At 38.4% G+C, this 27,919-nt stretch overlaps 1 protein-coding gene across 2 annotated transcripts in view; it reads right to left on the bottom strand.

The window, feature by feature from the left end:
- The window catches only part of CTNNA2 (catenin alpha 2), a 470,001-nt gene that overhangs the window by 61,815 nt on the left and 380,267 nt on the right, over positions 1-27,919 (bottom strand). For both annotated transcript variants that reach the window (XM_083861796.1, XM_083861797.1), the window contains exons 10-11: positions 1,706-1,798; positions 1,281-1,437 (exon numbers count right to left, since the gene is read on the bottom strand). In XM_083861796.1, the coding sequence (XP_083717922.1) occupies positions 1,281-1,437; positions 1,706-1,798 (250 nt within the window). The remainder of the gene's footprint in view (positions 1-1,280; positions 1,438-1,705; positions 1,799-27,919) is intronic.

Genomic DNA, 27,919 nt, shown 5'->3' with positions numbered 1-27,919 from the left:
TCTAAGTCAAAACCCTGTTTGAAAGAATTAAGATTTGAGAAAAAAGAAATTAAAAACCCCATCATCCATTCAAATTACTGCTGGTTTATGGATACAAGCACTTGGAGTAAGCAAAGCCCTCAAACAAAGAAGAAAATGGCCATTTCAGCCAGATTTCCAATTCTGGCACATGGACTGGGTCTGCAGTTTACAGCTTGGTCATCCCTTTCTCTTAGAACTTCTGCCAGAAGGTGTTTGTCAGCTTCAAATCTCAAATAAAAATCAATGTGCTCCCGTATTCTGAAGTACCCTTCAATTCAGAGAGCTCATTTTCATTTTTTTTGCCATGGCTTGCAGGAAACACTTCCTGCAAGGGCTGTTGATCAGCAGAGTGTAATTAACTAAACCAAACCATTTTCCTGTTAATACGGGTAGCAAGATACAACCAAACAAGATAAAGAGGGCAAAACCAGAAAATTAGGGATTTTTTCTTTAAAGGATAAATATTTTTCTTTCAATTTTTTTCTTCTCATTAATTTCTTTTGGAAAATTTAGGAAATATCAAGGAAAATAATGTAGAAAGAAACATCACATTTTGGCCAGACTGTCTCATGAAGTTTGGCTCTTCTGAGACATTCAAGTAAGCAAAGTCCTCTTGGCACACTCTGTGTCCTTACTCACAACAATGAAATTCACTCTTCTAAGCAAAATAGGAAAATGAGTTTTCAGCAGCAGAAATTAACCCAATGCACCACTTTGCAACTACAGCATTCACTGGGTGTGATCAAGTTATAACAGTACACTCTGCCACAGGCTGTAGCACTTTACCAGGAGGATCGAGAAAAGACTGAGACTCAGGGTCAGTGTCCTTCTCTTCTCCATCCCTTCCTTAACCTCCCAACCCAAACTACTCTGTGATTCTGTAAAGTTCATTTTTCCTCCTCTTGCCCACAACTGCACAAGGATTCCAACAATTTCTACAAATACTCTCAGCCTGTAACAGGCCTGGAACACATTTTTAGAAGGTGGCCAAAATCCTACTTTGTTCCTGAGTTGAAACAAAGCTTCTCTAGGAATAGAAACACAAATAGGTGCTATTTTCTGGGAGACGAAGAGCCAACCATTACTACCAAGGATTAATTAACAAACTGTGGTTCGCCCTACTGAGTACAGAAGATCAGCATTCCAATACAGGCACACTAATGGATTAATGATGCTTTAGTAATTAGAGCTTTTATCCACTCTGACCCAATACTTTAATTTAGGAGGGTATTTTTAGGAAAGTCTCTTGAGCCCAGTACCTGAAACAGAGAGGAAATCATCCACTGAAGTGATGTCGTCGACAGCCTCGGTGAGAACTCGCACCTGCTTCTCCCACTGGTCCTTGAACACGTCCATGTTGTCCTGGGCTACTTTGCTCTGGGGTCTGGCAGCCAACGTGAGGGCAGCATTAATTACCTGGCAGGCAAACCCATTTGTTAGAGGAGTGGCAATTATTTTTTTATTATTTATTTTTATTTCCAAGGGGAAGAGCAAATAAATTATGGACTGTGTTAAAAACACAGCATTCCAACCCATTTCACATGAAAGGTCTCAAGATGCATTTTTCACAGTTTGCGGAAATCAGGCAACAATCTCATGACAAAGACAAGGCTGTGCTCTTCTTCTAATGCTTTTAGGAGCTAAAAGACTTCTCAAGTGCTTTTTAGCAGGAATCTTCACTCACCTGTGGGCACAGACTATCAATCTGTGTGGCTGCCATACGGACTAACTTCACACCTTCTTCATTATTGGAGATTGAACAGGCCAGATTTGCAACCTGAAATGAAGTCATGAAATCATCAGGATGAGAATCAAGTTCTAGGCAAGCGAGCCATTTTATGCCTTTCTTTGTTGTTATTAAGCTTTGCCTGAAATGAAAGAATTTTTTACAAGAGGAATAATAAATCTTCTGTGCTGGTGAACAGAAACCCATGTAGATTATTTCCTTACTAGCAAACTGAACTACCCATCCTCTCTGGATTTTTCTCAGAATCTTCCTTCACTGTCAAGTGTTTCACATCCTCCTCTACAGCTTGAAAATTATCTGCTGAGAAGTCATATAGGGAATGCAGAACATCCAGACATTTATCTGTACATTTCCTTTTCTCAGTTTCTTTCTCCTCTTATGAACTATATTCATTATTAATGTAGGTAATCAGGCTCATCCATACACTCTGAGCTTGGCAAAAGGAAGGATTTTTTATATCCTAACACATAGAATCATATTTTTCAACCCCTAATCAAAACTGATACCTTCACTGATACTGGCCAGTTACATATCTCCCAAATATCTCCATTGTTTCTTATGGTTTTGTGCACGTTAAAATAATTTTAATTTTCAGGTGGACTTGTTTATTTCTACGTGTTTGTCTGCCCTGCAGTAAAATATCCAGTTAAGTAACTTAGAGATGTAAAATAACTCTGTTGAAACCTTGTTCTGTAATATAGGTCTGAAGATCTTGTTCAAAGATCTTTAAATCAACATTTACTTGCCCTGGCACAGCTTTGGGAAGTGTGAACCTCTAAGACTGAAGGCTATTTGGGTAAGATAAAGACTTGGAGAGACATCAGAATGAGATCTAGAAATCAGACCACATCTCCAGACACAGCAGAGCTGCATCTCTGTGGCTTGGATTCAAGTGGAGGAGCAAGTTGTCCCAGCTCAGGCAGCTCTTCCAAAAAACCCATTCCCAAAAGCTTTGTGCCAACTCCATGAATCTGCTCTGGGTTTTCCAAACAGCAATTCATGTCCCAGTGCACACTGTGATATTTAAATCACTAAGGTAAATTTGAGGATGGGGGAATACAGGATATTTTTTAATCATCCAAGATTATAGCTCTTTATTCTAATCTTTATTAAAACAAACTTATAAATTTTTAAATATGCTTCCTTGATATTATTCACTGTGCCTGAAGGCACAGCTATCAGTTGGAAATGATTCATGAATTAGTTCAAATGCCCCCATCTTTCCAATTTTCCTCCAGTCTCCCCTTGTGGTATTAATCTGTTCTCATCTGCAGTGCACATCCCTGCCTTAGCCCTGATCCATCTGTTCTGCATAGAACCTATTTCACTTCCAGTTCTGTGCAGTGTGGTTTGCATAAATCACAGTGCCAAAGCCCAGGCAAAGAAAGAACCCAAGGCTTCAAAGAGTCTTGCAGGCATTTCCTAGTCAAGATTTTATCGTAATGTTGTGATTTTCATTTTCATTTCATGATGAGACAAATAAGTTGGTCTGTTTGTTAACAGCCTTACAGCCCTCATGTCAAAAACACTCTCCTGAGCTGACATCTTCCAATTAATTTACCATTTTCTGTAGTCACTCTTTGCACACATCAAACAGAACACTTTCATCTTCACCAGAAACAACAGCTAAGCAGGATAATATTTGGAATTCATTAACGTGAGTGGAAATTACAGACTTTAAAAACTAGTAAATGATACTAAGTTTAGCAAGAGCCACCTTCCTGTATTGGAACTAAGTGGCTTTTCAGACTGCCCTTATAATTTCTGATTAACTTGATGAGAACTTGTCCCAAGGCTTCAGATGTAACATTTACTTTTTTGGAGATAGAAATACGTGGCTGAATGGGGCTGGGTGCCATGAAATGGCCATCAAACCACAAAGCAGGTCTTTGAGTTTCTCTGGAAGGGAAGAATGCAGATAATAATCTGCAAAAATTAAACTTATTTCTTCTCTGTGTCTGTTAATTACTCATTAAATAGATTCCAATGAGATAATATTTGGATGTTGTAAAGTGCCCTTTTTCTGAGAAGGATACAGACACAAGCAGAGAAATCTCTTTTTCCCCTTTTTTGTAAAATAGAGTTCAGTACATTGTTTTGGGTGTTATTATCAACACAAGAGTACAAATGTAACTATTGCTGCATTAAATATATATCAAAGAGCATTACAGTTACCTGTTTAAAAGAAATAATGATACACATCATGTATAATCCAAAGTTTAATAGTTTCTGTGGTATACTTCAAGCCTTGCATAAATCTAGCCCTGTATCATCAGCAGTCAGGCAGCAAAACTATTCCACAATCCAGCAGGGAGTGTGCCAGCCTGCACCACAGCAAGATCTGATTATGTCAAATAAACATAGAGATAAGCAAATTCCACAATGGCAGATGCAATCTGGATAAAATTGAATTCAGCACTACAAGCCTATGACTTTACCCAAAACTTAATTTTTTAAGAGATGGCAAGAAATAGCCTTTACTTGCTCAAGCCTGTGTTTCAGTGCACAAGCACGAATCTGTGGAACACAAGCTTTAGGTGCACTCAATCACTGGATATCTCACATTTTAATTACTTTGATTGACTTTGTTATCAAACACACAGTCAAGTCACCATCAATTAATATTCTTGGCACAGCAAGGCCCACATGCATGCTCTTACTTGATAGAAACCACAAGGTAATTCCCCCTGCTTTAGCTTATTATAAATTCAGCAACTTCAGATATTTTTCCTACCTAGACCTACGAATTAAAAAAAAAAAGAAGACAGAATTGCACCCCATTTAGCTGAGACATTGGGATTAGGTGCCAAACTGATCCTTTTGGACAATGGATAAAAAAAGGGAGGGGGTTGTTCCAGGTGCCTGGTTGACTCATCCTCTAGAGGTGTCTGGTTTATTACTTAAATTAGATTACAGTTGCCCCTGATGATTGTTGAAAAAAGTATTAGTGAAATAAAAAATGGTGCATTCTAAGCTGTTTTGCATGAGTATATTTAACAGAACATGTTTTGTGAAGAACACAGATACTTTTGAGGGTGGGAATTTCCTTAATGTGCCACTCCTGGGCTGGCTGGAGCAGAGAGCTTGGAAAGGAAAATAAAAAGGCTGTGTATTAGTGCAGCTGCCAATTTACCACAACTTTGATTTGAAGCCTTTACCTTTGCATTTCAAATACTCTGTGTCCACCAAAGCATTGAAGGGGAAGTTTCCTCAGAGGCTATGGAAGCAACCAGGTAGTTAATTTTTTTATTTTTTTTAACTGTTTACCAAGTTCCTTGAGCACACTGAACTCACTGAGTGCCTAAACAGAATTTAAGATTGTATTGAGACCAATGTGATCTCTCTGAAGAGTATTTATATCAAGGAACACATTTTAAATACCAAAATCAATGAACTGTGAACCATTCTCAAAAACACGTGGAGAACTTAATAACAGTGAAACTACTTTGTAGATGAATATTATTGTCCAGAATTTCAGGTCTGCTAAGCTGCTCTTGGACCATCAAAACATTTGCTGAACACCTTAAACCTGTCCTTGTAGAGCATGGAGAGGTAATGAGCAAGAAGATAAACATCCAGCTCCAGTGATGCTGCGTTTTTCTGTAATCACCAAATCCACTGAACCAGCCCCAGAACTGGGGATGTGAAAAAGCAGGAACCAACTCCTCCATATGAATTTCTGTCCGTGGTACTGATAGGCCAAGATGCATTTCTGCACCTTGCCAATGTCTGTCTTTAATCATGCAATCAGTTCCATCAGTTTCAATTATTTAAAATATATACAGGATCAGTTATTTTAAAATTTATCTGTCTGTATTGTTTTGTATTTCAGCCTCAGTTTCTTGCTGGATTGGCATGGGGAATGACTTTGTTTCTAATGCAAATTTTTATTGCTCTTTGTAGTGACCTTAGAACAAGAAAACTTTATTTCTGCCACAAAATTGCTCTTCAAACTATAAAAGTAATCAAGGATCTTTCATATCAATTTACTTCATTTTTACACTGATTAAAATCTGGTGTAGTTATCTTTCATTGTGGTTTTAAATGAGATTATTTCCATTTTTGACTTGAGGCCTGTGTGTTATTAAAGGTAACTATGACTATCAAGACGTATTGTGCTCTTCTGACTACCAAAATCCATTGTCTTCTGGTTCAAAATGAAATTCAAAGATTTAACATGGCCATTTGGAATTCAAGCTAAGTGAAAAGGTCCAAAAGAAAAATCTATTCCTTAGAGCAAAAATGTATAAAAAATGGAGCAGAATAAGCTATAACAAAAGAATAATAGCAATGAAAAAGGTGCAGAATATTCTATTTTTTAACATTTTCATTTTATTCTTTTTTTTCTCACCATAAATTGTTAGAAGAAATGATACTGAAAAGGCTCTGTTCAGCTTCCCCAACCATTTAACTATTCAAAGTTAGAGAACAGAATCTTTTCCTATCTTAGTTTTCCATATTTTTTGTAAATATGTGATTTCTTCTTAAAGAGTTTTATTCACTTTTTCTATTTATTTGTTTTCACTGTAATTAACTGGTGGAAGTAATAGGAATAAAAAAAATACAAGAAATTGTTCTTTATTTAGGAAAATGCAGAGTAATTTACACAAACCCAAGACACTGTTGAACTTATATGTCTACACCACACATTTGAGAAGCTGAAACTTTTTAGGTGATTCAGCTTGAGTTGAAGTTTGGTTTAGTCAGAGACTTCTCACAGGGGACTAAAGCCAAGCAAATAATCAATTATCATGTCCAGCTGATGAGACGTAACTTGCTGAGCTGTGGTGTCTCAACTATTTATAATTATTTATCCATTCACTTTGTAATTTATCCAGATATTGTTTCAATCTCGGAATCCTTCAAAACTCTGACATATATTAATGTTGGTACTGCTGTAGGCAGCCCAGTGATATTCATGGAGCCACAAATAGGATTTTTTTTCCAAAGGAGAGCAGAGTTGAAGCCAAGTTGCCCAAGATCTTCAACTTATTTATCCTCGCTGTACTCAGTCAAGCATTCTATTATGAGCAAAACTCTATTTATCACTAGACAGGATGTTTTTGCACATACACAAACAAGTGCCAAAAAAAAAATCAAAATGTCACTGAGAGTACACATTGCAGCAGATTCCCGTTCTTCGTCAGGCACTGCAGTGCCAGCTTGTACTGCCATGAAAATATTAGACTGTGGCCTCTCCCTCACAGCCTACTCCATATGGCATGGAGGGAACCTCATACTGGATAATATGGCCAATTTTCCCTCATTTATATTAACCAGTCACTTCTCTAAATAAGAGATGGATTTTTAAGTTCACCTGTCCATGAATTTCACATATATTAAATAATCTAACTGCATGCAAAGTACTAAAAAAAGGTATTTCTTTTATGAATTAATAATGAACTGATTTACAGAGTTTGATGTTTGCTTTGAAATTTTCAGCACCAAACCCTGAACATATTTAACACGAACTGCTCAGACATTTACAATATGTATCTAAGGAGACTGGTACCAGCAGGATGTTAGAAAGCTACAGAGCACTTCAAGCACAACAGTTGAATGTTTTATTTCGTGTCTTGTATGCTGCCCACTGAACCTATGAAAACCTCTTTTCAGTCTCAAAAGGTCAACAGCATTTTCTCTCATACTCACTATAGGAATGAGGCTTTTTCACTCACTCTAACTCCCTCCAGACTTGCTCTGTATAAGATTTAGTTGGAAGAGCTGTAAAATATTTCTGCTTTTGGTGATGTTCCAAGTACCTCAGCCTTCAATAAATTCAGTGGGTCTTCGTCTGAGATTTCTGATGGAAACTTAAGCGTGTTGGGAGCCTCATGTGTACAGAAAGCTCAACTCTAAATGAAAAGATCCTAATTTTATACTATTTCAATGAAGTGGTGTTAAATCACTCTGAATCTCCTTCATTTTCCAGGACCATTCCGGTGCATGCCACAATTATGGCCCATAAGGATGGAATAAAAAGGAGATAAAAAATGAAGTACCTTAAAAAGTCCTTCTACTTAACTATTTCCATAACTGAAAAGAAGCCAACACTGACTGGCTCATGTTCAGTTATAGAGCTGCCTGTGAAGAACAGAAGAGAAAGGCATCACACTATGTTTGATCCTTTACTTTTCATATCAGACAATAATAATGATTTCAGATATTAAAAAAAAATAGTAGAAGTAAATACCATCTCTCCTTTCACTTTATATATGGAATTTGATCACAAAACTCTGTCTTCCTGAAACAGGTCAAGTTTTTACACCACACTGATGAGCCTCAACTGTGATAAATGTGCCTGAGTGCAAACTCCCCACTGTGTCTAAAGACCTTCTAGAAGAAGAGTGGGACAACCTCTGATTTTAGACCGTCTTTCCAGGTCATTGTGATTTCTCAGCAGGATCATCCTAAGAATTCTCTATGGAAAACAGGAGAGAGCAAATTGATTAAAGAAGAAAGCAGGTGATTGTCTCAAGATATTTTTCCAATTTAAACCTGAGAAAAATAATTCTGGAAAATACTTCATTTACACTTTTTTTTTTCTTTTTCAGTTTTTTTTCAAGGTTTCAGTTTTACTATACTTTTGTTTATAAAATTATTCAAGCAATGCTGTTGGAGTGGAGCACTGCCCAGAACGATCAACTGCATTCTCAGCTGGAACCAATGGGCCTGACAGCAACTGCCCCAGTTCCTACCTGAAGATCCAATCTCACAACTAAAAATCCACATTTTTCAGTAGTTCTCTGTTCCACTGGATCTATAAATTCAAGGACTTTAACAAAGTGGGTGTGGATGTTAATCCCCATAACTGAAACCAGTGGAAACGGTTTGTGCTGTCACTGGAAACTCCCTAAGGAATTATGGAAGATCCTTCCTTGTTTTCTTAAGGGTGTGTTTGTGAGCCATTAGCTGGGATAGAACTAAATGATAGAAGCAGTGGGGAGCCCACAGATAAGAGCAGCAGGAAAGGAGTTCCTTCCTGAGGTTCACTTCCTCAGCAGTTGGGAAGAGGAGTGGGCACTCAGCTTCCTCCCTTCAATCATTTGCTCACTACCTTGATGTAATTTCTGAGTTTTCTCTCTTTACATGGGCACCCATTGCTGAAGAAATAAACAGCGAACAGCTGGAGTAAGCCACAAAGAAGTGCAGGACTTAGTTAAGACCAGATTTGTACTTCAATTTTAACTGGCCTTGAGCAATATAGTGATAGAATTGCAGTGCTATCATTGCAGTGATAGAATGCAATGAGTCCTTCTCCTACAGGAGAGCAGCTTGTGAAGATGCAGGGGATCTGTTCCCTGCTCTTCATCTCTTCAGGTGGATCACGGAGTAGACAACCTGTTCTAAACCATGGCACTCACATGATTGCTGAGTTTAGATAGCCTAGATAAAAGTGATTAATTTCATTTACTGACTTTCTGAGTTACAGGTAAAACTGCATTTTATATCATGTTGGTATACACTTTTTTCCTCCTTTCACAGAGAGCAAAGGTAAAATGCCGAACTACAAGAATTCCTTCTGTAGAGGTAAGAGACCAAAGACCCATCTCAGGGCTTCTTCACCTCTGTTAGCAGGATTGGGTTACTTTTCTATTTAATTTGATAATAGGTAAAGGATTTCAGACATTATTCCTCCAGTACTGGCCTATTCACTGTGAAACACCAGCAGACAAACAAAGAATGCAGAGGAACACAACAAAAACTACAGAAATGTCTCTGAAATGTCAGACACATTGTCACAGACAACAGAACCTTCACCCAACAGCAACTGTTCCATTCCAAAGTGTGCAAAATGGCCAAAAGAATTTCTTAGTCTGGTACATCAACAAAACTCAGTAAGTTTTGTGTATTTATCCTTTCTGGTCAATTGCAACCAAGGCCACTGCTACTAAAACTCATCCTGAATTATGAGCAATGTATCCCGAAATATCCAAAGAGCAAGAGGGCAGTTGGTGTCCTGTGGAAACAAGATTTACAACACTGCAATGTGTGCGAGTCGATCCCATAAAGCAATTTTGACAACATACCCCTGGCAGTGCTGTAATTAATACATATTAATAGCAAGCAGTTACCAAAGCAATCCATCTATCTAATAACAGTCCACTATTTTGGCAAACTGCTCCGTGACCCTGGAACATGGAGGCATGCCTGACTAGGCTGGGAGAATTAAACCTTAGTTATATTATCAGGGAGCTGTATTTTGACAGCTGTTCAAGAAAAAGGAGGGGACTGTGTTGGAACTCAGGAAAGTTCAAGACATTAACAGAAGCTCTGAAGGCATTAGCAGTGTGATATCAGACACCCCAGGGTATAAACAAAGCACAAATTATAATCACTGATCCCTGAAGAAACATAACTTGCAAGTTGGATGGAACCAGCTTTATTTAGCTGCCCAATGTGGATGGAGATGAACTTGGCAGGGGATGCAAAGAATAATAAAAAGAGTTTGTAGAGGTGCATCAGCCAGAAAGGGGAGGTCACAGAAAGTGCATCCCCCTGAAAGTGCATCCCCCTGACAAGCAAGACTGGCAAACTGGCAACAGGACAGGAGAAGAAACTGAGGTACCCAACAACTTTTTTGCATCAGTGTTCAATAGCAACCTCTTCCCAGAGGAGGGAAAGACTGGGGAAGCAAAATCCCTCCTGGTGACAGAGAAATGAGGTTTGGGACCACCTGAGGAACCCAAACATGCACAAGTCTAAGGGATCCAATGAGATTTGACGCCTTGGGAAGGCTGACCTGGAACACAGACTGGACAGAGCTAAGAGAGTAAAGTAGGTATATATTGAAAGGCCTTTAAGGACACACTTTGGGCAGGACAAGAGCCTGACCAGGGCTACACCCAAGGTGGACCCAAAATGGTCACAAAATGGATGACCTGTCATGAGGTCTCACACTTTTGTAAGTTTTGGTCCATTTGCATATTGGGGTTTAATTGTCCAATTACGACTTCAGATGATGAAGTCTCATCCTTCTTGTTTTCTCTCTTCAGTCCACCCTTGTTTGTGCTTTTGAGCCTGAAAGTTGTCCTTGGTCTTCATCAGGACAAGGATTTGTTTTGTCTCTCTACTCTGTGCAGAGCTGACTGACACTGAATGTGAGGCTCAAAACTGCACCCCTGGGCAGCACAGAATCTGAAAAACATGAAAGCTCGAAGTTAAGGTATCAGATGCACCCCAGAGTCCTGAGGAAATTGGCTGATGCAGCTGCTAAGATACTCACCATGATACTCACAAAGTCATGGCAGTCAGGGGAAGTCCCAGGTGGCTGGAAAAAGGGGAACATTGCTCCCATTTTTAAAAAGGGTTGAAAGGATGACCCTGGGAGCTGCCACCCTGCCAGCCCCACCTCTCTGTGGGGGAATCCTGGAACAGATCCTCCTACTAAGGCACATGGAGAAGAGGGAGGTGACTCAGGACAGCCAGCACAGCTTCACCAGTGGCCAGCAGGCTGAAAGAGCCCCTCTGCCCTGCCCAGGTGAGACATCACCTGCAGAGCTCAGCACAGACAAGATCCTGACCTGTTGGAGTGAGTCCAGGGCAGAGCCACGGAAACAATCAGAGGGCTGATTTCCTTCCTAGGGGTGGGTGAAGAAATTTAATTTGGAGTGATATTTTAAAGGCTCACATAATCCCATTTGGAGAATGACTGATTCTACATGAGCCCAATTTTTGTGCATGAATAGTTTATGAAATGTTTTTACAATAATTTAGTAATGGCTCGACAGGAATGCAAAAACAAGTCATCTGCCCAGAACCAGAATGTGTAGACAAGGCAACAGAACTGGATGTTCCCTTTCCCACTCCTGTCAGCTTTAACCCTGGCATGGAGAGAGCTCATATTGGCTCAAAACATCATTTAGTTTACTTGTCTGCTTAGGAGCCTATTTTTCTGCTAATAAATTGCCATTTCTCTAGGAAAAGTGATATTTATGCTAATTATCCTTACAATAGGAGTATCTGACACTAAAAACAAATATCCAGAATATTTTGCAGAAAAGCTGTATGTTGATATGAGGTTTTTTACAAATTCTGTATTATAAAAAACTCATCAGTCCATTATTCCTGACTTTTTGTCCTGTCCCTGTCCATCCTTTTGGTATGACCATAAAAAGAGATTTTTTAAAATACAGTTGTTTACCAGCAGCTGCATTTATACCAGTAAGGTAAACACAGACCTGAGCACTTGCACACACTCATCCACCTTTTTCAACTACAAATGTAATCCTAAGCAGAGTTTTTATCCTAAATTACCTCTTTTATATTACACATGGTCTCTCTCATATCTATTAAAAAGATGACAGTGAGAAACCTCAATGTGTTCTTAAATATATGACAATGGGGTGAGACAAACTGCTTTTATATTAAGGTGTCTTTCCTCACCTGAAATGGGGAATACATAAATAACCCCCCAAAGTATTAATTATTCAATGTGCTGGGATGCATATCCTCAAATTATCATTTCTCCTAATTTAAGACTGCACTCTTAGGGGTTTTTGCATAGAATTCTGGTTTTGTTATAGTAAATGGTGAATTTTCCATCCTAGTTGTGAACTCAGTCATGTTTATTTGATTAAAATCTGTCTGAGCCAGTCTTACAGTTTTGTCTCAGTTTTCACATGTTTGCAGTTATGGGTATGAAAGCTGATTACCCTTGCAAAGGATCATCATTAGCTGATAAACACCCAAAACCATTTCAATAAAACCCAGATTATTTATTGTGTATTACAGTGATGTGTTTGACTTTTTCTGTGGCTCCTCAAAAAAAAAAAATCATATGAATGTAGCTCACACACAACTGGCTTTTAATAATGAGATTTTTTTTTTTTATCAAGAGCTCTTTATGTGACTTTCAGCATTAAACAAAAAAAAAAAAAGGAAACAAACATATATTTAAGAAATCAATACTGACATCCCAATTCTAAACAGAACTGCAGATACCTTTAATTCACTGTGCTTTGATTTATGCTCCTCTTGTCATGTAGAGATGAGAACAATAAGTCAATTGTCTCTGCTGCTGGTTTTAATGGCAATAGCAGTACAACTTTGGGCTTTTTTGCAAATTGCCATTTGAAAGGTAAGGGCCAGTAGGTCCATGAGGAAGCTGCAGAGAGTCTCTCTACCAGTCCACTTTACTAATGTTTTTAAGCTTTTGATTAATTTAATTCAAAGGAACAGAGAAGCCACAGTGAAAATTAAATTCAATGAAAAATTAAAATTTTATGAAAATTAAATTTTAGGGAAAACAGGCAACTGTTTTGAGGGCACAAACCTTATTATCCTCCTAATGCCTCACTGAGGAAAGAGTTCACTTCATGGCCCACACTGGGGAATCTGAGCAGCTGAGAAATTTCTTCAAATCTGTGGGAAAAGCTTCACTCGGTTCTGACACTTGACAGCAAATTACAAATCTCTAAGAAACCATGATTCATCCTGTCTGGTGTTTACAGGGCTGCTTGTCTGAGAGAAGAAAATCCTTCTTCCTACTAAAGCACAGCAGGAATTGCACACCTGAAGAACCTGTGACTGGGAAGCAGGAGAGTTTGGGTACACGAGGACAGGCTTGGAATTGAAGATGTTTCAATTTGCTTCCACTGGGCCTCCTGACCATTGAAATTAACACTTTTAACATCACCCTGCATGTCTCAAACCCTGCATTGGGCCAAGGAGGAGCTCCAGCACTTTGGTTTCAGGTTTCTGAAAGAACCTTTTAGTAAATCACCTTTAAAATTAGCCCCAGGTGAATGAATGATGAGAGCAGATTTTCCCCCTGTGTTATTGGGAAGTTATCCCTCCTCACACTACAGGTCACCATTCAGTTTTCCAAGAACTGTTTTTAGATTAAATGATTTCTGAGATGTCAACTTGAAACAGGAGAAAAAAAAAATGAAGAAAAAAAAAAAAAAAGAAAATGCAAGGACATATTCAACAAATTGGAGCATTATTAAATCTTCTCTCATGCTGCTTTGGGAATTGATAATTTCACTCAATACTATGTCCAGGTAAGGTGATGGATGCCACCTGTATTTATATTTTATTAACCCACAGACTGCCCATCTGTGAAGCAGGTGGGGGATAACCCTCTGTCCTTGTTTCAGAGTAGGCAAATGAGGTTTATTTCAACGTTGGGACCACTGTGGCTAAGTCTGATCAATTTTACAGGAGAACATCCATGTCTCTGCACTGATATTAATATAACACTACCACAAGTTGTGGAAATTAGTGCCAAAAGGAAACCTGAGAGATGATGCTCCTGTCTCAATCAGCAGCATTAGCTGTGCCCAAACCACTGCTGGCAGGTGTTTGTTTCACTTAGAGCCTGCATTGAGGGCAGTTGTATGGATTTCTGCACATGGAACGTTTAATTAGGGAAAACAAACAGCAGCAGTGTGTGAGGAGGTCAGATTTCCTGCACCCATTGCAAGGAGTGTGCAGCACTCTGTGCTCAGGGCCCATTCAAATGTATATTAAGAGCCTGAGTAATGACAACTGTTGGGAAAGATGAATCAGGGAAATCTTATAAATATGATTGCTTAGCAAAAGATTCTGAAAATATGAAATAGAAATGAAAGCTAGATTTGAGTTGTAGGATACCGAGCCTTAGTTACTATATAACCTGAAAACAATAGTCTAGCCAGCTGAAGGAGAATCCCTTTTGATTAAATTCCTTCTGTTGGCTGAGGGATGCAAAGGTCAATGTAACAAAAGAAAATAGTCTAAAGCGTAGCTTTTAGAGTTTAAAATGTATGGTAATAAAAAGAAACCCAAACCACCAAACCAAAACCCAGAGAACCCTTAAAATGGGATATACCAGGAAGATACCACCAGTGGACGTGACAGTTTTGACATCCCTTCATAACGTCTTTTCTTTGCACACACATTTCTGTGCTTGGAATATGACCCAAAGGATTATTGGTTGAGTCTAAAAAATTAATCTTCTAAATTAAATTGCCACATGTTACCCAGGTTCTTACAATAACTTTATGCACTTGGAATATCAAAGAAAAAAAAAATAAAACTAAAACATATCTATGAAGGATTTTTCTTTCTCTCAGAGAACTTGGTGTCATCAGAACAGGTGACATGCTGGTGCCTCTGATGTGTTTAAGGTGTTGTAATTGCTGTCTCCACTCAGGTGTCTGTAATAGCTCAGTCTCCCCAAACAATGCAAAAATAATAACAAAAATTCTGATCACTACTCATGTTATTTGAAGTGAATTGCAGTCAAGTCAATTCTATTTAACTGAAAACGAATCCCTGTTCTTAGAGTGAGAAACAGCAACAGAAGCCCTGAACACATAAAAAAAAGTTAGTAGATTTTAAATATGAAGTCTTTAAGTTATGTGTGTGAGAGCAAGAGATAAAGAGGGTTCAAGTTGGCACTGAGAAACCTCTTTGTTTGCAGCTACAAACAAACAATTCAGCACTTCAACAGTAAAGGTTCTATTCATTGTCTCACTCAAGAATTCTGAAGCACAGACACAAACCCCATCAAGCCTCACAGAAGATGATGAAGCCTCTCCACTCAATCCATCCCCTGGGACAAAGCTGGAGCTCCTCAGCTCACACGGAGCAGCAGAGCTGCAGTGATTTACTCCAGCCCTGGCTCCTGGAGCACACTCTGGTCAATGAATTGTAGCTCTGAAAAACTGAGGTAGAAATGAATTCCACAATCAATCCACCAACAATTCTCAAATGTTTCTGTGTTTTCACTTCTCCACCTGCACAGTGGCATTCCAGAAATGTTCAAGACACTTTCTGTAGATGTGTCTCTGTAGTGCCACCCCATGTATTGAAATTAACAATAAAATAGTATTTTCTAAATGAGACAATTGATCACCAAAGCCTTTCTTTCACTGACATGAACAAGGCTGGCCAAAGAGCACGTCATAGTCTATATGAAAAACTGTATATAACACTGCTACCAGAAATAATGAGTAATGTATCACAGAAACACATCAATTCCTTTTATTCTTCTAACCCACGACTCTTTAATGGTTAATGTGTTATGTATTCACTGAACAGCCATCAGCATTTGCACTACCACAAACCGGAATTCATTCATCGAGCTGCACAGAGGGATTTGTTAGTTATTGGGGGTCAGCAAACACAGCTTTATAAACTGATATTGAACAGCAAGGAACTGCATTAGAATGAAGCCAGAATAACAATAAGATAAAGAGTCAGGTGAGTAATTTGTGCTTCAGCTCTGAAATACACTTTTTTTTTCCTCCACTGTCGGGGGGGAAATTTATTTATTTATTTATTTATTTATTTAAAATCTTTACTTTCTTTCCATTGCTATTTTGTTTCACTCTTTAAAGCCCTTGACAGCTGCCCTGCTGAGAGCCTCCTGGCAGCTGGAAGGGCAAGGGGAAGGAGCAGGAGCAGTGCAGTGACTGTGGCTGAGCCAAGCATGTGACAGGGGTTCTCTTTCAGAGACAACAGGTCCCAAACTGCTGCAACTCCTCACTGCTAAAAGCTTCAGACCTTTTCCTCTGTCTCTCTCCCCAAAAATGGGATTCTGATATATCAAATTACTGATTCTTTCTGTGTATTTTGCATTACAGGGTCACCTGCCGCAGGAGAATTAATCCTGATTTTGCTGGTGTGAGTGACAGGAGGAATGAGCTCGGTGGTTTCGGGGTAACAGCTGTTTGAAAATGTTTATTTGTTGAAGCTCAAGGAAATCAATTCCATTTCCAAGGCAATGGAAATAAAACTTACCCTGGGCAACTCCCATCTGAGAAACCACCTTTTCTGAGGGAATGACAGACAAATTGTCTGCAGGATATTAACTGCTACTTACACCAACATTACACTGCAGTCGCAAGAAACACATCAAGAAATTATGTAAAATCACCCAGAACTGTGTGGTAACAGAGGAGTGACATTTGGAAAATATGGTACCACATACACCAATAGTCATTCAGCCATTCAGGATTATTTAAATATTAATTTTTTTTTTAAAAAAAATTAAAAAATCAGTTTATCAATTGAGGTCAAAATCCTTAAATTTTCATTTCCTAGCTGTCAAAACCCAGTATCAATACAGGCAAATGGACTTGTGCTGAGGATATTTGAACAGGACAGATACTGAGAAAACACTGGTGTATTTAAGATCAGCATTACTCATTTCAGAAGTTCACAGAGGAACAGCTGATTTTCACGTTCTGTTATTCCCAGCTTAGGCAAGCATTCAATTTGAGAAGGGAGCACAGAGGTGATTTAAATTTAATATCTCGGTCTCATTTCAAGAGAAAGGCTTAAACGCAAACACAGTCAAGTTGAAAGTCTCAATGTTCTACTTGAATTCACATGATTTATGGCAGGAGAAAAAAACAACCCTGCAGAGTTTCAACAGCCTGAGAAATGCTGGTTTCATCTACATGGGCTAGAGCAACCCAAATTCAAACTACAGACACTCAAACTAACATTTGACACTCAGAGTAACATTTAACACTCCAGCTGACGTTGGACACCGGTGTTCAAATGAACATTCCAGTCAGAAATAAATCTTCCTCTGAAAAATCCTAAATATGAAACAGGGCAGGTACTGTGTTCATCTCCAGTGGTATAATTAGGCACACTGGACTGAACTCATGTCCTTACCCTGGATTTATGCAGCGCAATTGAAGCCCATCTTCAGTCCTCAGTCAAATGCCAAATACGCTGCTGAGAGGGCTCAAGTGGCAGCTCTTTCTCCTAAGAAATGCTGTTCAAACTGGAATTTAGATGCCCAAATATGCTAGTGAAAGCTTCTCGAGTGTTTTGAAGCATTTTTATCCATTTCTAGAATCACTCATTGGCTTTAGTGAGCTGTTCTTCACATTAGAAGTGCACTCGTATATTAACCAAAATCCCGTTTTTTTGCTTTAATAAATGGCTCTTTTCCTCAAGGTATGGAAGCCTCTACTGCCCATTTTTGTATATATTGACATCAGAGTATGCAAATGTGACAATCCTGTGCTCCTTCCTCTGTGAGACCCATACCCAGATTGAAGATATTGCTTTGCAGACCCAGGTCAGTACATGAGACCACAGGCTTTCATAAAACTCCCTAAATACGGGTGAAAACAGAACAAATGCCAACACCACGAGCTTCAAGCAGCTCTCCCTGAGAGTTCTTTTATAAACTGTCTAATCTCTACCTGCAGAACAGGAAGTAAATTTATTAAATTAATTAAATAACTTAATATCTATTAAACAACTAAACAAACTTTCTCATTTTGCCTGGTCTGAGGGAAAAAACTTTCCTTTATACAGGGGATAAGTCAATCAGAAAAGAATTCCCACCCAACCTCAGTAATGAGTATTCTATCCAACTTGAGAACAATTCATGAGAATTTTGGAGTGGATGTTTCTTTTCTGGACAGCAGGCTGTTCTCAAATGAACCAGGAGAATAATCCTCCTTAATATTTACTGATGGCCCAGCTGCTGCTATCAAGCAGTTTTCTGCTTTTAACAAGTTAAAACCTCATGTCCACTGTAAAAAGGTAGATAATAGTGTGCCTGGTCTAAATTGGAGAGAACATTTTAACTCGGCAGTGATGTCTCCATATGCATTTGTCCATTAATAAAACAAAACAAAACAAATCTCATGATGATGAACCAGAGACAATAAGAATCGTAATATTTTTCCTGCTGCTGCATTATTTTTTTTCAAGCTAATTCCACATGTCAGGAAGTAATGAAGGGCAATGTAATTCCATGAGAGAGGCTCAGCTTCTGCCTGTAATATCACAAATTTGAAAATCAGTCGCTGTAAGTGATTAAAGACTTGTGTGCCCAAAATGTATTCATTTTTTCTGCAACTTCATCCATTTAACAAACCCTAGAACATTATTTTGACTCAGGCTCTTGGGTTACTAATGCTCTCTGCAGCCGAAGGAACACTCAGGCTTTTCATTCTGCCTTAGCAGTAAAAACTGGTGTCAGCAGCTCAGAGCAATTTGTAAGGAATCAACTTTTATAGAGCCTCAAGCTGCTTCTGCTCTCACAGCAGCAAGGAGAGAACCAAGGGAAAAACCTCGGTACCAAAGGGTCACAGCTGGAGACATCCTCCAGCAGGTGAGAATCTTTGTTTTCCCCCATTCCACCTTCCCAACAGCAGTGCTGTCACCTTGATTTTGGGATTTGGTGGGAAGTATAGCCCTGGTTCCATGCCTGAGGTGTTTTGTTTTCTGAAATTCTTTTCTCAGAGAATTTTCTGTAAACAGGAGAAACGTTTTTGTAACTGTACCTTTGTTATTCATTCCTTTTCCTAAGAAGGACTTCTTGATGTCCCTCTCATCTGACCAATGTGAGTGAAAAGGTTTGTCTTTGTGTGACCAATCAAATTGTTCTGTGTAAAACAGTATAAAAAGGAGACACATCCCAAAAATAAAGGAGTCATTTTTAGCCTTGTGAGTCTCGGAATCTGTGTCATTGTGGTGTAAAACAGCATCAAAGAAGAGTTAGTATTTATCCAACTTAATTTTTAGACATCTTGGACCATTTCCATGCTTTGCCTGCAGGTGCACGAACAGCTTTAACCTCTGCAGACCAGGCTCCACAGCACTTTTCACCTCTCCCCACTGCCTGTGTAGCAAAGTTTAAACACTATGCAGAAAAACCTCTGGGATTCAGTGAAAATCAGCAGATGTTTTGTTCCAAATACAATCAATTGCACATAATTCTGAACTTCCTTCAAAGGGAGATTGAAATAAAACAGTAATTCTTTGCAAAAAAATCAGGCTAAAGCAGATAAAAGTGCTAAAGCAAGGGAATTCTAGTTCTTGAAAATCAAAGCAATCCTATCTAACCGTTTATGTCTTAAAAAAGGAAAATGTGTCAGCATTTGCTAAATGGTGCATTTCTTCAACAGTGAGCAAAACTTAATTAAAGAGAGCAATTACACACAATCCTTTACGTTGAGAGTATATGATCTTGCTTTAAACTGCTGCAGGGTTTAGAAGTTCTGACATATGTATTTTTTTCTAACAATATTCGCTTATTTTTGTAAAAAATAAAGACAGTCTATATTCCTTCAACGCAAGTAAAATACAGGATTTCCTTTCTATCTGAAATCATAGATCACATTTCTCAGTCTGTTGACTTCCAGGTGAAAAGAATTCTAGAATGGCTTGAGTTGGAATAATCATCCTTAAAGCTCATCCCCTGCCATGGGCAGGGACATCTTACACTATCCCAGGGCTGCTCCAAGCCCTGTCCAGCCTGGCCTTGGACACTTCCAGGGATCCAGGGGCAGCCACAGCCTCACCACCCTCACAGGGAATACAAGCACAGAGAACTGAACATGAAAATTTATTTCCTTCATTCCTGGACAACTGTGGCTCTCTGAGAACATTTTAAAAAAAAAAAAAAAAAAAAAAAAAAAAAAAAAAAAAAAGTTTACATCAAGAAATAACCAAGATCATATCATGCTGTTATTGCATTTTCCCCCTAATGCATGCATTAAATACAGTCTCAATTTTATTTTCTGTATTATCTATAGGCTGTTTTTTACCAAACTCTCAATTAATTAATTTTTTTTAGCTGGAAAAGTTTGGTGGCTTTTATAACAGAGTTTATCAGCTGTTTACAAAAAGAACCCTGGCATTTCCACATTTCAGCTTAAGGAAGGAAATGAAGAATATATCAGCTAAACAAAACTGAGGGGGATGAGTAAAATAGTTCCAACAGCAATTAGTCAGGGCATTATGTTTGATATTACACAATACTGCAGGAAACAGGATCAAGTTTCTAAAATACGCAAGAATTCCCACACAATTTCAAGAGACGTTACTAATACAGTAATTTATCCTGTGTCTTTCCTCCAGATCATTATTGCTATTGAAATAGAAAATATATATGGCCAAGGGTTTCTGATTGATTATAAACATATATGAGAGATTCAGGAAAATTCTTTCATAACAAGAGAATAAAAATAAAGAAATTGTGCCAGACATACGATCTGTATGTGAAATATGTGCCAAAAATATAACTGTTTAAATAATATTTTTTTCTGTTTGGTGGCTGCAAAGAAAAATAAAATTATCTCAGGTTGATATCAAGTAAATTCCTATTGGCCAAATCCAGCCAACTTTTACGAATATGTTGACCTAAAAGTCTATTTCTTACCAGGAAAACATTCACAGGAGGTATTTCACAGCTTCTCTCAAGTTCCAGGTTTTCCCTGAATAATTCAAACCTACATTTACACAATGTGTATTTCTGTATTTAACACCCCCAATGTACATTTTTTTAGAGGGGTCAGGAGATTTTGTGTTCAGTTTTATGGACTCATTCAGCAGCTTCTGAGTTGCTCCCCTGTTATTTTAAAATAAACCCACTACTTTTACCTGCCAGCTTTACCCTTTATTATCAAGGCTATTTTCTCAGTGTTTGGGTCAGCATCTGACATCATCCCAAAAATGCAATGAGCTGTCTTATTTTTCAGTGCTCTTTCCATTGAAAATTTCTGCCTATTTTTCATGGTACTGACATTCTGCTGCACCATCCTGCCATTCTTCAGCCCCATATGCTGTAAATGCAGTTATATTCATCAAACCATTATCATCAATTACCTGAGAGCTCCAGCCTCACAGGTATTTTATGAATTCCTGAGATTTTTCAGGGCAGTGACATGACAAAATACACGTCAGTATCTTGGAAAATAGTTGAAATAGCATAACCAAAAAATGAGGTGGGGGAAAAAAATTCAGATTAAATCCCACCTGCTCCTACCCTCATCATGATCATACTGCCTGTGCAAATTATAACAAAGAGTTTTCTGGGAAGGAACTTTGCTTTTCAAGAACAGTATCACAAGAGTCACAAAGTGATTTCCACAAATGATTAAACACTATCTCTTAAGATTTTCCATGTGTTCCCAGTAGATCTTCCCTGAAGATGCAACTCACTCCTGTAACAAGAGATGTGAAGGGCTGCTTTATAAAGAGATGTTATTCTACATCTCCACTGTTACCTACGAGAATTCCACTGAGTTATCTCAGCTCTTGCATGCGCTGTCTGATCCTCTTTCATTCAGACTTCCAGATGTATATCCAAGGCCAAAAGGCTTGGATTTAACTCATTGAGGAACTGCCAAAGAAACCTGGATTACCTCGATGCCCATCAGACCAAGTAACTGCAGAGCAGGGAAAAGATCAAGCAGAAATAGAAATTCTGTTGCCTGATCAATGACAAGGAATCATAACAATCCTGACAGGTTAAAAGCACAGATGATAATCTATTGTAAGACTTTCATTTGTGGGAGCAGTTTTAAAACCTAAACAAACCAGATCAGAGCTAAAGCATCAAGACAGGAGCAGATAAAGATGTTGAAGGAATAGTGATAATTGACCAAAATACAATTAATTGTTTATATAAACCACTGGAAAATGTCACTTAGAAGAGTCGCAATGTGCAAAAAGAGTAGCAGAAACTGTGAGGCACAAATAGTTCCCAGGGAGTTTGGGGAAACAGGACATTAGAGGAAACTGCAGAAATGTTTTACAAATGCATCCAAGGTAAGATCTTGGGAGGAAAAATAACCTCACATTCTGGTAAGATGTTTAAAACAAAATTTAGAAGATTTGTGGTCATGGTGGGAATAAAATTCTGGAATCACTCCCCAGATTGGTCTTTGACATAGAGCTTGAAATTTTCTGGATTTTACAGAGTAGAAATTGGACCGGAATTAAAAATTAGATTATTGAATACTTAGAGAATTTGAATAACAATTTATTTTCTCACATTTCATTTGTCTGACATTCAGTCTATTATAAGCAGGGTTTTAATTGCCACCTGTTTAGCTTTTGGTTTGTTTGTTTGCTGTTTTAGTCTTGTTTGTCTTTACAGGCAGCCTCCTTCAGCTTCATAGCAACTATTCTGCTCTGCTGGTAACTGCATGATCTCATATATCCTATGAGAAGAATTTAATTAATTTGAAATTTTAATTCTGTCCTGTCTTCTAACACAAGGAAAGGCTCTCTTAGACATCAAGATGAGAAAATAATAATGATAATTATCATAAGCATGACAGAGTTGCAGAATGAGGCACAAACATGAAATTTAGTTTAATGAAAAGAACTTCCTGAAGATGATTATTTATATAACAAAGACGTATTCTTCACTTTGTAATAAAGTTGTTTATGAAATGAAAGCAGAGTCTCAAGCCACAATACTCTTCCTTTATTTCTCTCTCCTCCACGCCTTCTATGAATCATCTCAATAAAGACTAAATAACTCCCTCTTGTAAGATCCAGATCTCCATTTCTTTATGCACGGAAATATAGCTGGGCTTTTTCATTTTCAAATCTGTATTACAACAAAAAAGTCATGCTTAGAGTACAAGACATGAAGAAGAACACACAAGAGCTTCTTTTTATTTAATATATTATTGAAGAAAAATTCACACAGGAAGAATGAAAACACGTAAAAAAACCTGTACAGAAAAATATTTCTGCCTCCCTACTGTAATAACTTCTATTGAAAACATCTGTATTATGTAGTTGCATAAAGTTCTTTTGTCCCTCTTTTTGAAAACACTGAAAAAAAAAAAAATGATGCCATCTAGAACTAGACTTAATAATGTGCTCACATCCAGTAAAGGAGAATCAGTTTTGCAGTGTCTGTGTGTGATCAGCTCTGGTATCTGGTTGTATCTGTGACTGTGTGTATAATATTTGTAGTTGGTATAATTGAAGCAATCAGAACAAAAGGCCCTTGTACAAAGCACATGGTATTTTCCCAGCAGCCCAAAGGAAGCAAGCATTCAAATATGTTGCTGTGCTATCTCAGTCAGATTGTTTTTTAAAATGCAAGCAAAATACCATATATTTTGCTCAATTTTAAAGAATGTGTCAAACATTTTTTAAAATATGATTCTACACTTGTATATATATTACACATATATATATTATATATGTATATTTAAGATTCAAACTCCCAATCAGTGCTAGCTAAGTGCATTCACTCCTGTCCCATTTGTTGGGACAGGAGTTGAAAGGAGGGAGTCTAAATTCATGCATGAAAAATGAATCCAGGACATGAAAAGGTGTAAAAATAATCATCTCTAAAGACAAAAAAGTGTTGAAAAAGGGTAAGAAAACATTCATGAGACCTTTATCCCTCTCTCAGAAGCCAAGGTGTACAGGGCAAGGGTCCTTTTTAATTGATTTTTAGTAACTCCTGTCTTTTATGTTTTTCTAGATAAATAAACTTCTAGTGTTTATTTTTCTGGAGGAGATTGCATCCCTGAGTTTTGGAGTGGAGTACCTGAGCTCCTCCTGGAATTCTCTGGTAGAAAATAAAATCTGGCCTGTTAAAGATTTAGAGCTGGTAGCTAATGGTCTTGGGATCAGCCTAAAAGGAGGGTAAATTCCAAAGAAATGGGAGCACCAGGAGCTGAAAACAACAGAGCAGTGAGACCAAAGAGAAATCCTTCTTAAAATGGCAGATTGAGATGAAGTGCTGAGCATCTTCAGCACCACTTCTCAGGTGCCAATGTTCCAAGCCCTGTTTGTCCTCAGTCTCTTTCCAATGACAGGGAAAAACACAAGGATGACTTTGGAAACTTTATTGTTAAAATCCATGTGCGCTCCTAGCAACATTATTTTCACTTCCTTGTCTTGGCTGGAAGAAAATCTACGTTTTCCAGGCATTTCATCCCTCTGGTTCTCATTAAAATCAATGGAAATATCTTCCAATCCCATGGAACCACTAGGAAAACTGTCCTCCTCAGCTACACCAATTGCAGGGTGTCAGCTGGCACTTGCTAGCTTGGTCTAGAGCATAAGAAGTTCTTGGAAGTTTATTTTATGGGAAGAAAATCAGTTTAGCTATTTAAATGGTGAAAGCAGAGGTCAGCCAAGATGCAGTGTGTGCCATCTGTTGTGTTACAGTTACGTGCCAAGAGAGCTTTCCACGCACACAAGATGGAAACAGGAGCATCTTTGACAAGCACTGCAAACTAAAATAAGCTCGGGGAGCTCAAAGAGGTTAAGATCCAACTGACCACGGGCAGTGGCTGCAGGATGTTATTCTTCTGCTGCAGCTTCAAAGAAAATATCAGGGAAACATATCTTCAGCCTGCAGGAGGTGGGAAATGCCAATGCTCCCCTAAGACACATGTGCCACTGGTTGTCTCACTTGCAAAGAGACTCGATGTTATGGTGTTATTACAAGGGAAGGATTTGATGTAAATGAAGCATTTCAAGCTCTCACCAGAAGATAATTTCATGCACACAACATCCTCTCTGCAAGAAACCGAGGGCAGATTGAGAGGCACTCCACAGGGAAGAGCAGCATCTTCTGTGGGTTTTTTGCCACAGGCAGGACTTTTGTCATAGAGGTTCACAATATGCAACCCATCATGACCTGTCTAAAAGACATTTTAGATAACATCCTAGATAACATCCGAGTTATCTAGGATCCACAGAATCAGATCCAGAGTTAGAAGTGACCCACAAGGATCATTAAATACTATACCCCAACAATCCCATCCTGTCTCTCAGACTGGTGTCCAAACCCTCCTGGAGCTCTGGCAGCCTTGGGGCTCATACCCTGGGGAGCCTGGGCAGTATCCAGCATGCTCAAAAGTGAAGAACCTTTTCCTGATATCCAACATAAACCTTCCCTGGGAAAGTTCCAGCCACTCCCTGGGTCCTGTCACTGTCACAGAGAGCAGAGATCAGAGCTGTCTCTTGGGAGGAAACTGCAGACCCTGATGAGGTCTGACCAGACCAAGTGATATCAGCTCCTCCTCACAGAGCTTCTCTTCCAGATCCTTCTCCATCTCCATAGCTCTTCCCCTGGATGCTTTCTAACAGCTTTCTATCTTAAGCTATCAGGAAGCATCCAAGGGAAAGTTGCAGAGAGGGCAGATCCCTACAAAGATGCACAAGAGAGAAGGGGATCTTCAGTCAGTGCATCCCACATATTTTGCCTGATTCCTCTACTTTGGGACAGCAGTAAACACCTTCTAAAGTCCATTTCCCTGCTGTGCTGTCCCAGAGGGTGCAGACAATAGCCATATAAAAGGTTAAAGGCAAAAGTTGGGCTTTGTACATTAATTTTTTTGCTTTGTACATTAGCAAGGTTCTAGCTATTTAAAATTAATCCTGGAAGTCTACTACCTTTACTTTTACTGGCTTAAATATAGTAAAGAGTAGGCTGCACCTAATGGTTTCTAAATGCTCAAAGGTTTTCTGCTCACTTGTATCTAGTCTACTATTTTAAGTGATATGCAAATAACAAGTCAACCAAAAGTCAAAAGATATTACGGTTAAAATCCAAAAATCGGAACAAGGAGTCTGAAAGTCTCATTGATGAACCATTGAAGTCTCATGGAAATCACAATGATCACATCCTTTTTCTCCATCTGCCACAGGTTCACTAATACGATATTGCCTATGAAGTGGACATCATATTAACGATAAAATTAAATAAGCATTTTGAGTTATTAAAAAAAAAAAAAAAAAAAAAAAACACCAAGAAGAAAACTCCAAACCCCAAAATTGATGCAAGACAGACATTTGGTGCTCTTGAGCACTAAAAAAAGTTTGAGGCAAGAAGCATCACCCCAAGAGAACTTGAGCTGTTGTAGTTCTAAGTTCAGTCAAGTGAGAAGCCCTGAGTTTACACCTGGTCGATGGACACTGACATTGTGTCTGTGAAGATGGAAGAAGATTTATCACTTTACCCATCCAAGCATCTTGTTTTACACGTGCACCTACAGTGTGCAAAATGCCAAACTCTTTTGTGTCAAACACTGCAGAAAGGGAAGGAATAAAATTTGCTATCCTGCTTTGAAGATGTTGGAATTAATTCTCAACAAGAGAAAAGACCTTATGAAGGCAGGTAACAACAAAGAATGGGGTTGGACTCAGCAAAAACACTGGTGAAGAATTATTTTTGTATTTGTAACTGTGAGGCATAAAAATGATGAATCATTCCGATGATTGCTACCAATTTGGGGTATGTTTGGGTAACACCTCATTCATTTGCAAATCAGCAAATTTCAAAAATGGGGACAGGAATGCAAGTTTCTCAGCAGAATTATGAGTTTTATTAGAAATAAAACTAGAGTAAAAGATGATTTATGGCCATGATGTGGATGAGAAAGAAGGTAACTTCTGCAGCAAAAGGCAAAGACAGAAAGCTGTAAGGTAAGACCTCAGGTAAAACTGTGCTTGCACATTTGCTCTCCAGAGCTCCTGCTGCTGCCTGGCTTGTTGCCATCTCATTCTCTGGACATCATTTCAGATGGGAAAACTGCTATCAGCGACTTTCAGAAATGAAAATATATGGTGTGACTCAGAAGTGCCTCTCTAATGCAAGAAAGGATGGAGAGGAGAGGAGAGAAAAAACCAGCTTTTATCTGGGGTGGAAGGGGGAAATAATGAATACTAGAATATTATAGTGCATTTGAAAGATTCATTAACCTCAATTTTTAATTGAGCAGACAGTAAATAAAGAACTGACTGGAAATAATCAGATTAAATGAACGATTTATGGTCCTAATGCTTTTATCTATTAGGCTTTTGAAAATCATGTGTCAGAAATTAGTGTAATTAATACTTACACTGATGTAGAACCTTTCGTATAACACTGGCAGTGATCTGTTCATCCTATTTATTTATTTACCAGCATCCAATGAAATGGGTGAAGACTACAGGAGCACTGAGATATCTGTGTGCAAGCCAAGGTACAAAATTTCATCTGCTTTTGCTTTCTCTTGCACAGACTGGGAATGTGAAGTGTTGCAGCTTCCTATTTGTGTTATTTAAGTGTTTTATTTCCTTTAAACCAGTGGGTGTTAGGGTAACTCAGTGATTAGCTGCAATACCATGCATGATTAGAGGTTTAATATTACACAATACTGTAAGAACTACAATGAGTAGCAGCTATTCCTACCTACAATTCAATTTTTATAAAGTAAACCAACAAAGTCATCAAACATTTCCGTTCAAAGGGATGTCCTTTGCCATTGTTATTACCTGAGAGGGGTCCCACAAAGCCTCAGTGATTTTCCTCTCCTGCATAAACTCCACACCTATATTGGCATCCCAGCAAGAATAATTATCCCAGTGAGGACTGAGTCAAATAAGGTCTCATTATTGCTTCTTTCTTATTTTCCCCTCTCCCATTTAAAATTTTCC

The sequence above is a fragment of the Zosterops lateralis genome, assembly GCF_965231275.1.
Source record: "Zosterops lateralis genome assembly, chromosome: 5".
Classification (NCBI taxonomy): domain Eukaryota; kingdom Metazoa; phylum Chordata; class Aves; order Passeriformes; family Zosteropidae; genus Zosterops; species Zosterops lateralis.
The sequence above is the reverse complement of the archived record's forward strand: the minus strand, read 5'-3'. Positions and strand labels throughout refer to the sequence as shown.